This window comes from Sphaerodactylus townsendi, linkage group LG08 (genome assembly GCF_021028975.2).
Source record: "Sphaerodactylus townsendi isolate TG3544 linkage group LG08, MPM_Stown_v2.3, whole genome shotgun sequence".
NCBI lineage: Eukaryota > Metazoa > Chordata > Lepidosauria > Squamata > Sphaerodactylidae > Sphaerodactylus > Sphaerodactylus townsendi.
In genome coordinates this window covers 14,577,715-14,590,812 of record NC_059432.1, presented here as the reverse complement: position 1 = coordinate 14,590,812, position 13,098 = coordinate 14,577,715, and the positions used below count along the sequence as shown (strand labels likewise).

The window sequence follows — 13,098 nt, the reverse complement described above, 5'->3', positions numbered from 1 at the left end:
TTTTTCTTCCTATCTCTACTCAAAATCTACCTTTCCAATGATTAACTCTGCAAGATATTTTTCCTCCCCTAAGTGTAGGAAGGGGCCTGATCTGGAAAGCCCAGGCTGCAGGGGCGTACCACCCACGGGACAAGTGGTGACATGTCCCTGGGCACACCCAATCTAGTCACGTGGTGGGGGTGGGGGTGGGGGTGTCAGGCACCGGCTGGGTGCTTGTGCCCAGTCTCTCCTGATAGAAACCCGTTGACCTGAAATTTTCCACGTGTGCATTGTGGGGGGTTGCAGTGAGGCGTGAGGAGTTAGATGGACCAACGAGCTACAGACCCCTTGAGCCAGTATTTGGAGCCAGAGGCCTTGCGGCATGCTAACTTGACCCCTTCTGGCCTGCCCAGCGGTATACCTGGGCTCCTTCTGGCCTGCCCAGTGGTAGACCTGGGTTCCTTCTGGCCTGCCCAGTGGTAGACCTGGGCTCCTTCTGGCCTGCCCAGTGGTAGACCTGGGCTCCTTCTGGCATGCCCAGCAGTAGACATGAGCACTCCTCCATGAGATTGGCATATGGCTCAACCTCCTTGCATCCCGTATCTAAGAAAAATGGAACCCAGGGGGGTCGGAAAACTCAGATTTTGCCCCAAGCTCCATTTCTCCTAGATATGCCTCTGCCAGGCTGACCCAATCTTGTCAGATTTCAGAAGCTAAGTAGGGTTGACCTTGGTCAGTACTTAAGTCACAGACCATCAAGGAAGTCCAGAGTGGCTACATGGAGGCACGCAGTGGCAAACCACCTCTGTTCATTTTTGTGCCTTGAAAACCCTCTGGGGTTGCCACTAGTCAACTGTGACTTGACAGCAATAAATAGATAGGACCAGAAAGGATGTGCTTTTGGCTTCTAAAGATAATGGGGTGAAACTCTACGCCATAGGTGTCAAACTCGTGGCCCTCCAGATGTTATGGACTACAGTTCCCATCATCCCCTGCCATCATGATGCTGGCAGGGGATGATAAGGTAACAATCCATAACCTCTGGAGGAAACAACACACCAATGTCTCTAAACTGCTTGAGGATCTCACGATACCCACACACACAAAAATATGCAGGTATGCTATAGTAGGACATGGAAAATTGGAATTGCATATCACTGCAGAACTCCAAATTCCCCTTGATGTACAAATGCAGACATCTTAGCTTAATTCTGTTTGGTCCCCCAGTTTTTACTACATGGTGACACAGACTGGAATACCAGATAGTTTCCTGCATGGGAGGTGAACATAGTCCATTGTCCCTGACTTGCATCCTAGTTTCACAAACTAGCCTTTAGCAAAATAAATCATGGTTTTGTGTAATGTTTGTGCTAGAATACCTTTTTAAAAAACTTCCACTCTTGAGTAAATCTTCAAGAGTTCTGCAGAAGGGCACATTCTATAAAGGGAATTGGGTTCTTATGGTAATTGCCTGTGGACATTTTAGGAAGTTCTCTTTCCTTTCCCCTTTCTGCTGCATTATTTATTGGAGAGATCATACTGTCTTTTATTTTATTGTTCTCTAAAAGGGAAGTCTCTAATTGTGAAATCCAGTTTATGGGATGTATGATCTTGTTTTTATTTCATTTATATCATTGTATAAACCTGTTTTATGGCACCATTAACTGTCTGCATGGCTTTTATAACATTGCTTTGCTTTTATAACACTCCCACAATGAAGCTAACTCTTGTGGAAGGAGAATAAAAAGGTATTTGGGACTGATGAAGCAGCTATGAACTGGATGCTGTTAAGATGAAGTTCTTATGCTGGATTTTTCGAGCTCCATCTCTTCTAGATTTTACCAGCTCCATTTCTGCCCCTAAGTCATGTGAGCATGACAATTGCCTGAAAGTGAGTCATGCATGGTGATTGGCTGGAAGTGAGTCATCATCACCACAGCTAGTCTTTTTATATAATAGGATGTTTCTAGAGAGTTTCAAGAACTGCTACACAATGAATTGTCGTATTGAGGTTTTATTGTGTTTTGCTGCTGCAGTGGCTGTAGTTTAGGCTGACCAGATGTCCCGCTTTTGGCGGGACAGTCCCGCCCTTAAACAATTTGTCCCTGGGTGGTCTCACGGGTTCTTCAAGTTGTCCGATTTTCTAGAAGAACTGCTGGACTGCTTCTAGCTTGCCAGAAGTGTGGAAATTCCGCGACGCTAGGGCACTTTGGGGTCAAGCCGCCACCCTGTGACAGGGCAGGAAACGGCAAGCCCCAGAATGCAGCTCTTTAGGCACCAAGCGGCATGCCATTACCAGCCGTCACCCCTTGTCCCAGTTCACAAAGGTGACCATCTGGTCACCTTACTGTAGTTGTTTTTCTTACGTCAGAGATTCCAAACATTTTTGAGCCTGTGGACACCTTTGGAATTCTGACACACAATAGTGGGCACATCCACAAAATGGCTGCCATAAAATGGCTGCCACAAACTACCTTCAATCACACAGTGAAGATCCTTGTGCTGTGTGAGCAGCTGTTTCCAAAGCAATATATATTTTTAAAAATCTGCATAGTCAATCAGATCTCTAATGGCCAATCCAAAGCTTACTGGACAAAAGACACACCTGGGTACACCCACTTTCTAAAAACACTTGGCAGGTGCCAGGAAAGATGTGGGTAAACATCCTGGCACCCACAAGAACTGTGTTGAAGATCCCTGATGTGAGGCATTTTTTTTGCATAATACATTCTTACTGGCAGAATTTCTGGTTGTCAGATTGAGAAATCAAAATGTCTGGTCTGTGGTACACAACCATCGCCAGTGGGGCATGGACCAAGACAATTCCTTAAAAATGATAGCATACAAACTCAATTTGTATCAATTGTTCAGTGTAAGAGTACATTATGATGACTTTTATGATACCAGGCAGACCCATCTTCCAATGGGGATGGGATTTAGGATAGAGCTATTGTGCCCTACCCATAATAATGGATATCATATACAGCCCGGCCTTATGGAGGAAGCCAGGATAAGATGGATGCTAGTTTTGATCCAGGAATTAAGCAAGGGTTTGATATCCAATAGGTTTGCCCCTTCCGAATTGGGAATACAGAGCTTCAGACAACACCCCTCCGAAGAGAACTGTCATGCACATCTGGCTAACCACAGCTTAGCCTTGAGAAAGCACACTTGGCTGTGGTCAGTGGTGGGATCCAAAATTTTTAGTAACAGGTTCCCATGGTGGTGGGATTTCAAACTGTAGCTGGCCAATGGGACTGGGCAGGAACTGCGATAGGCTGATGCTGGAGCATTCAAGGCTGAAGGGGCATTCGGGGGGGCAAGGGCTGTGGCAAGGATGCATGTCAGCTGCACTGGATCTCGCCGACGGAAAGCAGATACACCATGCGCATGAGCTTGCCTTACTAAAGTGCCCTGCTAGTACCTCGTTGAACTGCTTCCAAGTTCTGCACGCTAATGCTGAGGAGGCGCTTAACTAAGGTAGGCTAAAAATCGCACGTGGCAAGATCACCAATTAGTAACCCCCTCTCGGCACACACAAATAATTAGTAACCTACTCTCAGGAACCTGTGAGAACGCACTGCCCTTTTACCTGACATTAACCTTATCCTCAAAACTTCTCATGTCCAACAATTTAGGGACCTCCAGCTTTCTGCTTTTCCTCATTGTAATCTCATCAGCTCAGCCCCAAACTCATCAAGTTTGGGGCTCTCCCAGATTCAATCTCATTAAATCATTTCAAACGGCCTTGTCCATGCCCGGGAACAGAACTTTGTTTTGTCCCCCCAAAATTGCCCTTCTTATCATGGCCAGAGGATCAATGTTTCATTTAACTCGAGCCGCCGATCCATAAGTCCTTGCGGTTGGACTTTCTCCTTGCCTCCGATGCAGGGGTGTACCTAGGCGAACTTGAGCCTAGGCAAGGCTCTGAGTTTGATGCCCAGGTGGCCACCCTCCCCCATCATGACCAAACAATGATTTTTTTCCACCAGGTCATTTCAAAGTCACCATCACATTATAGAACATCCCCCAACTCACAAATCTGAACATAGCAATGGGCCATGCCACACAGCTGAAATAATATTTGGAAAACATTTTGAAAATGCTTTCAAAATGTTTTATTCTGCTATGAAAACATTTTATGGTGTTGTATCCAGTCCCGGTGGGAAACAGCATCACTTTCAATGTTATTTAAACTGGGGGGGGCCCAGATTCTCCCTTTTAAGGTGGATTTAAAGGAGAATCTGGGCTCCCTGGATTTAAACAAGTGATGCTGGAATCCACTAAACAGCATCATTTTAAATGGTGTTTAAACTGGGGACCTCAGATTCTCCCGCTTTAAATCCATGCCGGAAGGGGTAAGGTTAATAACAACAACAACAACAACAACAACAACAACCTTTATTAGGCACTGAGGTATAAAGAAGAAAGAAAACAAGCATTGGTGGGAAGGAATTGATTTAAAAAGAATCTGGGGGAAATTTAGGGGTGCCTGTTGTCCAGGGGTGCAATTATTAAAGATAGCAGCATGTTCAGAGTATCTTCGTGAGACCCTACTGATGATACCACTCAGATTTGGTGAAGTCTGGTTCAGAGTCCAAAGTTATGTGGACACTCAAGGTCTTCAGCCCCATCTCTATTAGCTCCGGGTGGAAACAATGGGGGACTAGAGTACAGAGTCCAGCAACTTTCTGGGCGCCCAAACCTCACCAAACCTGGGTGATATCATTAGAGAGGATCTTCCAAAATCCCTGAAATTTTGGTGCTGCTCTTTAAATCTCGCCTGCAGGCCAAAAACGGAAAAACACTGAAAATACAAAATCCCTCACAAACCTGCAATTTTGTCGCCCACCACAAGGAAACCCAGGAACGGCCCCACTTTGCCCAATGATTACCTTACTCTGCTCCACGTCCTGTACCTCCGTGAGAAACACTGGTCATTTCTCTCACTCTTCCTCAGACCTCTTCACTTCCTTAATGGGAATTATCGCCATCCCAATACTCTAAACTTATTTCTGCTATCGCTCAGCCCTTTATTTCCCGGGCCTCACAAATCTCCATGTGTGTATTTTTATTATTTTGATCCCTTAATAAAATTGTAATTTCTTTTGCCTCAATCCTGGCTTTAAGTGATTTTCTTGTGGAACTAATCTCTGAACAAGAAACAAGGAACAAGGTTGGCCAAACCCCCCAAAACTTGCCACTGGCAGAGTTGCACAGGAAGTGACATACCAACAATGACTAAAGTGCATGCATGCAAGGTTCACAAAATAACAAAATCAGGAATGATTCCATGAGTCCATAAGGTTCTCCCTCTATAAATATTTCATTCACAGTCCAGTGGAAAACATGGAAAAGGCACCGGTTCAAGGAAACAGCAAACTGCCGCCAAATGGTGGCCTGAAGTTCAAAGTAGCAAAGGTTCAAAGAGGCAGCAAAGCATACTCTGCCCAGCTGAAGTCGCGTTTAAGCTAATCTTCTTCAGTGTGTCGTCCTCTTTAGTCCACATATGTAGTAATGCGATTCTTATTTCCATCATTCAAAAATTGTTATATGCTACCAAAGTATGTTGCAAATCATTCACTAGGTCATAGGTGTCAAATTCGCGGCCCTCCAGATGTTATGGACTACAGTTCCCATAATCCCCCATAACATCTGGAGGGCCGCGAATTTGACACCTGTGCACTAGGTGTTCTTTCTAGGATTCTTAGTAATGTAAACATAGCTACAGTGGTAGAATTCAGCCGGTTCGCACCTGTTTGGGTGAACTGGTTGCTAAAAGCGGCCTGCTGCTCTGAGGTGCAAAAAGAACCATCCTTCCCTCTCCCAGGGGAGGGGGAGCAAGGGGGCTTTCAGAGCCCTGAAGCAGCCAGTGGCTCTGACTCAGGGAGGCCTGGGTGGGCGGTGGCCACCGGAGGTCCTTGTGGGGGGGCTGGCCAGTTGCAGATCAGGCCACACATCTGGGCCGGCGGCATGACCTGCTGGGGGATCCCCCTCTCTTGGCCCAATTTGCAGCCAGCCAGCCCCCCGCGGGGGCCTGTGGTGGTCGCCACCCCCCCAGGCCTCCTGGCCAATGCCGGAGAAAGCCCCCCCCACCCCATGCCCCCAGCCCCTGCCTGATGGAGGTGGGGGGGGTCAGAAGCCTGGTAGCCCCACGCCAGCTTCTGCCAGCCTCCCCACCTCTATTGGAGGCCACGCCTGTAAGCAGGTGTGAGCTCCAATGGAGGTACAGGGAGCCATTCCGGCAGCAGCCTGCTGTGGGCCTGCTGGGCGCTCCTCAACTCAAGGGGGTGCCCGGTGAGCCTGCAGTAGGCTGCTGCACCCCCGTACTTCTATTGGAGGCCATGCTTGTGGGCAGGTGCAGGCTCTGCTGGAGGTGGGGGGGCCCTGGCAGCAGCTTACCATGGGCCCAGTGGGTGCTCCTCACTGCGGTTGGCTAGTGAAAGAAGTCCCCCTGTATCTTTCTCTCCCATTTGAATGGGGCCACTTGGCACACTACCTATATTGCTTAATAAACCCTGTTCAAAGGAGAGCCATAATGCTCGCCAGGTTTAATGTTATGCCTTCTGCCTTGTTACATGGCAGATTTAATAAGCAAGAAAAGGCTAAAAGATTGTGCCCATGTAATGATGGCTCAGTTGAATCTCTGGCCCACCAATTACTTCACTGTCTCAGATTCAAGGAAATCAGATCCAAGTATGTGAATCTCACTCCTTTACATTTACCCAATCTCCCCGATTTATTTAGATAACACTACGTGTTGGACAACCCTGATCCTTCTCTCTGTATGACAGTGGCATACTTTCTCCTGGAAATTACGAAACGCCAGTAGATTTCCTTCGTCCTAACATGTATACCCTGTATTGTATATGCTTTTTAATCTGTTTTTATTATTGTTGTACTGCTGTCTATGCCAATAAAGGCTTGCTTCACTAGTGAAAGAAGCCTGGCCCGTTCAATGGCCAGGCAGCTAGCCTTGTCAGAGTATAGCAATACCTCACTGAGCCTATTGCGTGCTGGAGCAGATCAGTGTGATCTCACTGACAGCTCACCTGGCTGATGAAAGAGGCCGTGAGCTGGACCAAAACCAGATCAAACCGGATTCTACAGGACTATGTGACTTTTACACTGATTGGTCGATGCTTGTATATATACTGAACAGATATGACTGTATACTGCTGGTTAGGGTATTCTATGTCTGGCGTAGCATGCTGTCCGTTTGTTCCTTGCTTCTGTAAATACTTGTATATCGCTGCACTATACATAAACTGCACTTCACTGAAGAATAACTGCTTCTTGTGGTGTGTCTTGCTATTGTGGTGTTGCAGCTGAGTGCCAAGGCTGCTTACTCCTGCTCTCAGTAACTGGCCTTCCGCTGTGCCACGGGTCTACTCGCTAACAAGCCTGGGGGCACGTAGGCCAAGCCACAACCGCCTCCTTCCCTCACCTCTCCCTGCCCAACATTGAAAGGGGGGCGCAGCAGCCAGGTAAGTGGGTGGGAGGGCGGCAGGGGGCTTGCAGGGGAAGGGCATGGTGGGAGGGTGTGTGTGCGGAGGGTGAATCAATAGTTAAAAAATTAGAATCACTGCATAGGTGTAGATATCCTACCTGCATCTTACATAGCCGGTCTACGTCTTGCTAATCCCCCCACTATTCCAATAGGCAGTCCTGACCCACTCGGTTAACACTAGCTGAAGTTCTTTCCAAAGTAGATCCCTCCAAAAGTGATCACGTCATAATATGGCTCAACATGTATGGTAACCAGATTAAAAAAGGTACCTGGATTTTCAGCTCGTACACTTCTTTCTTCAGTTTAATTGGGCTTTTAATAACAGAAATCGCTCCCGTTGCGTTGTTGATGTCAAAGGACCCTTCGCTTCCTGACACAAAACAGAAACGTATCTGGTTATGGCTAGACTCTTTGTCATCATTCTGATAAAAGAGAGCCCCATTCCAACTGGATTTCTAAAGAACTAGTCAGATGTAATGGCTGGAGACCCTGGATAGCAATGTGGCAATGGACTTCCCCATATTGCCCCGGTAGGCCCCTCCGCTCCTCGGAGGAGGACCTACTCGTGATCCCTGGCCCAAAAATGATCAGGCTGGCCTCGACGAGGGGCAGGGCCTTTTCAGCCCTGGCCCCTACCTGGTGGAACAGGCTCCCTAGGGAGATCAGGGCCCTGCGGGACTTACAGAGTTTCCGCAGGGCCTGCAAGACGGACCTGTTCCACCAGGCGTTTGGCCAGCCTAGTTAGAAATACATCTACCATGTCATCTGGCCTCCCGTGGGCACAAGGGGGGGGGAGGGGGTAGCCAGACGCCATCCACATTTTAATGGGTTCTGTTTTTATGTAATTGGTATTTAAATTATGTTTTAATGAATGTTTTAACCTTGTTGTGAACCGCCCTGAGCCCTCAGGGGGAGGGCGGTATATAAAACTAATAAACAAACAAACAAACAAACAAACAAATAAAGTGCATCAAAATGCATCTTGTCACTGCAGGGGGACCTCAGTGAACAACACAGCATACTTGCAAATGTCTGTTACAAGACATACATACATAAACCTTTAATAGGCACCAATAAATACAAAATATGAGATCCAAGAATAATGTAAAACATCTGATATCCAAAAAGAATCAACAATCCAAAACCTTTCCCAGGAATTCAGAGACCTGCTACAGGATCTCAGTTGAGCTGTTATTTGACAAAAAGCAAGCCCACCTGTTAGGCGTAGAATTCCGTAGTAGAGGAGGAATGATACCATGGAAATCAGGTCTAAAATCAAGATATTTAGGACAATCTAATAAAATATACAATATCGTCTCAGGGGTATTGATACAGCAAGAGCACACCGTGTCTTGTATAGGAATCCTTGAAAAATGCCCTTGAAGAAGAGCTGATGGAAAGGAGTTGCACCGGGTTCTGATAAAAGCCCGTCTTTGTTTTGGGTCGAATAATACCTTTAGGCAGAGGTGGGATCCAGCAGGTTCTCACAGGTTCCCGAGAGTAGGTTACTAATTATTTGTGTGTGCCGAGAGGGGGTTACTAATTGGTGATTTTGCCACGTGATTTTTGCCTTAGTTACGCCCCTCCTCTCAGCAGTAGTGCGCAGAACTTGAAGCAGTCTAGCAGGAGGTGCACCGGCGCTTGCGTGCATTCGTTTCCCGCCCAAGGACCGGCGCAGCGGCTGCGTCCTTGCCACAACCCCGCCCAGGAATGCCCTGCTCCTGGAATACCCGGCCACACCCCCATCGTGCCCCGCCCAGCTCCACTGGCGCTACGCCACAGTTTGAATCCCACCACCATGGGAACCTGTTACTAAAATTTTTGGATCCCACCACTGCCTTTAGGTAACAGGCCATTTGGGCTTTGGTGGGGGTAATACCTAAGTAGCCAGGTGAACATGCGGCCCCAGCTTTTTGGACCAGAAAAGCCGGGCTTTTATTGTTTGCATTATTTCATTGGGAGCTCAGCTAGCATAAACAAACAGTCCCAGGACAAACCCAAAGAGTTCAGTTTTCTCTCAGTGTGGTTCCCCCAGTCAGAACGTTGGATCTCAGGGAGTGTTTCAAGACATGAGTCTCGCCTGCTGGATTGGGGTTCGTGTTTTATGTGCTGTCAAGTCACTTCTGACTTATGGTGACCCTATGAATGAATGACCTCCAATGTTTCCTATCATTAACAGCCTTGCTCAGGTCTTGCATGCTGAGGGTCATGGTTTCCTTTATTATTATTATTATTATTATTATTATTATTATTATTATTATTATTATTATTATTGTTATTAATTCGATTTGATAAACTGCCCTACCCCCGAAGGGCTCAGGGCGGGGTACAACAAACAACAACAAACATAATAAAACAAATCAAATAACCCCAATTAAAATACAAAACCTTAAAACTATAGCAGCAGCATCTATCAATAAATAGTTAATAGTTTATTGAGTCAATCCATCTTATGTTGGGTCTTCCTCTTTTCCTGCTGCCTTCAACTTTTCCTAGCATTATTTTCTTTTCCAGCAACTCTTGTCTTCTCGTGATGTGACCAAAGTATGATAGTCTGAGTTTAGTCATTATTTGAAGGAGAATTTGGGCTTGATTTGATCCAGAATCCATTTATTTGTCTTTTGGGTGGTCCACCATATCTGGACTGGAGTAACTGGAAGTATGCTCAGTGTGAATTTGAACCTACAGACCATCATGGTCCCATCCAAAGGGGGGGGCCAAATCCACCATTGGGAGTGGTGTGGGGCTATACCAGTGGCTGTCGTGGCTCTCCCTAACAGTGGGACAGGGTGCTGGATGCAGCACTAGTGTCCCAGGGTGTGACTGGGGAGGAGCTGACATTAGTTGGCTTCCATCTAGCCATCACACCTGTTACACCAGCAGCTGGGGCATTGGACTTACACCACCTTCTTGTTGGCATAAGTCCATTAAACTCAATGGGGCTCTCTGACAGCTGGGAGGCTTTTTCGTGTTTGTAGCCTCCCTCCACCACTGGGAAGAAGTGGTGGGCCAGCATGGTCACTGTGCCCTAGCCAGATGCCTGCCATTGGATGGGGTTGCCTGCTGACATTTCCTTTGTAGCTTATTATTATTATTATTATTATTATTATTATTATTATTATTATTATTATTATTATTATTATTATTATTATTATTATTATTATTATTATTATTGTAGATTTCACAGCTGCCAGATCTTTAGCTGGTTGTTGGCCTTCATTACAATTTGAGCCTCACCCAGAGGCCTAGGAAGTTGTAATGTATCGGTGTAGTATTTGTGCAGATCCCAGCAGGGCTGCTTTCTGAATTTGACAGATGTTAATTTTGTCAATTCGAAGATGTTTCAAGTGCTGCCCTAGTGTTTTTCAAATCGCGGTATCTAGTGACCTTCTCGTGTTCTTTTTCAATGACCCTGCTGTCACCGGGGACTGCTATGTCGATGATGGTCACTTTCTTGTCCTCGATCATGGTGATGTCTGGTGTATTGTGGTTCAACACTTTATCCGTTTGGATTCGAAAGTCCCACAGGATCTTGACCTTCTCATTTTCCATTACTTTCTCTGGACAATGTTCCCACCAGTTCTTAGCTGTTCTTATGCTGTAGTTCTTGCATAAATTCCAGTGGATCATCTTGGCCACTGAGTTGTGTCTCTGTTTGTACTCAGTCTGGGCAATCTTTTTGCAGCAGCTGAGGACATGATCTACAGTTTCATCACCTTCTACATTATTATTATTATTATTATTATTATTATTATTATTATTATTATTATTATTGTTGTTGTTGTTGTTGTTGTTGTTGTTGTTGTTGTTGTTGTTGTTGTTGTTGTTGTTGTTGTTGTTGTTTGATTTCTTATACCGCCCAATCCCCAAAGGGCTCTGAGTGGTGAACAATGGCCAAGAGGCACATATAAAATACAACAATAGGGTTTAGAGGTGTGATTCTAAGAAAACACCAGGACCACAATAATTATGGGGCTATCCTTAGCATCTTTATGATGACTCCTGCATTGGTGGGGTGTGGCCTCATTGGCCTGAGACTAAATCATATCCTAAGGGAGCATAAGTAGTGAAGTAGTTGTACTCTAGATGTAGTAGGGCTATGTGGTCATGGTGGGCATGTATGCGAGACAGCCAGAGAAGCAGAAACCAACAGCCTCCCTAAAGCGGCCTCCCTAAGACCACTTTCCCGGGGTTAAGCCCTTTTGAATAAAATCGGGATTTGCTTAGGCTAGCTTTCTAATGGCCTCCAGGACATTCATCACCCATTTCCTGATTGTCAAATGACTTAGAGGTGCAAAAGATAAGCTCAGACCGAAAATGAGCATTTCTGTTTTAATTAGCAGGTGCATAATTATGCCCTCCAGCAACGAGGACATGTCTCCTAAAACTCAGACAGGTGAGATGTTTTAACTTGGCAAATTTGTTTCCGTACATGCATTTCTGATACCTTCCCCCACCAAGCTTTTGAAATGCATTCTCAGCCAAAACCATCTACATATACAAAGCCCTGGTATCACACACACACTTGGATGAGGGCCCATACATTCCCAACAGCCTGTCCAGTTTAATAGTAGTGGGAGAGTTTCTTCCACACAGGGAGAGTTTCTTCCACACAGCAAGTCTGCAAGAAGTTCAGGATCTCCCCTGGGTATTCAATTTCAACTTGGCTTGAAAACAAAGTCAGAAAACTGATTAAAGCAAAGAGCACAGGCAATATTCTCTCTCTGATCTCTTCTTTCTAATTGGGTGGAAATGGTCATTTTTAAAACCTGTCCAATCATGTCCCTTTTTTGCTAATATCTGCAAGAACTGTGACTTCATTAGAGGCCATTAGACTTCGCAGTGAGCACATATTGACTTCGGTGGGAGGCCATTATCAAGATTCACGGGCCCGAAAAGCAAATCTTGACTACAAAAGAAATTAAGTCAATAGCACTTCCAGCCCTCATATATCATGTTGTGGCCTGACGGTTATGAGGAAATTGGCCGCTCAAAGTGTGGTCCGTTGCTTGCTGTCGATAACAAAACACTTTGTGAAGGATTAGCCTGTACTTAATCCAGAGCCTTCATTTTGATACAAAAACCTTAGCTAGCTATGTTCTATTATGAGAGGAGGGGGCAGGAAGGTATGAGTCAGAGCTCGACACTTGTGGCCTTTTTGTTAGGATTTTAGAACGGCCTGCTTCATTCAGTCAAGCAAGAGTTTGGATTTATCTCTCTCCTTTCTCTCCTGTAAGGAGACGCAAAGGGGCTTACAATCTCCTTTCCCTTCCCCCTGCCCCACAACAAGCACTTTATGAGGTGGGTGGGGCTGAGAGAGCTAGGAAGAACTGTGACTAGCCCACGGTCACCCAGCTGGTGTGTGTTGGAGTGCCCAGGCTAATCTCATTCCCCAGATAAGCCTCCACAGCTCAAGTGGCAGAGCGGGGAATCAAACCCAGTTTTCCAGATTAAAGTGCACCTGCTCTTAACCACTACACCACTGCTGCTCCTGTTGTTCACTGTTGACAAGAATCACATGAGCTTCTGCAAAGATCTCTTTGGTTTTTTTTCCCCAGCAAAAGAGAGACAGACACACATACAGACTGAACAGACACCCAGACTGAGCA

The 13,098-nt window shown here is 46.0% G+C and overlaps 1 protein-coding gene across 1 annotated transcript in view; it reads right to left on the bottom strand.

Annotated features, from left to right (window-relative positions):
* The window catches only part of CDHR1 (cadherin related family member 1), a 111,108-nt gene that overhangs the window by 49,577 nt on the left and 48,433 nt on the right, over nt 1–13,098 (bottom strand). The window contains exon 12 of the mRNA XM_048506852.1: nt 7,759–7,859. Coding sequence (XP_048362809.1) covers nt 7,759–7,859 — 101 coding nt within the window. The remainder of the gene's footprint in view (nt 1–7,758; nt 7,860–13,098) is intronic.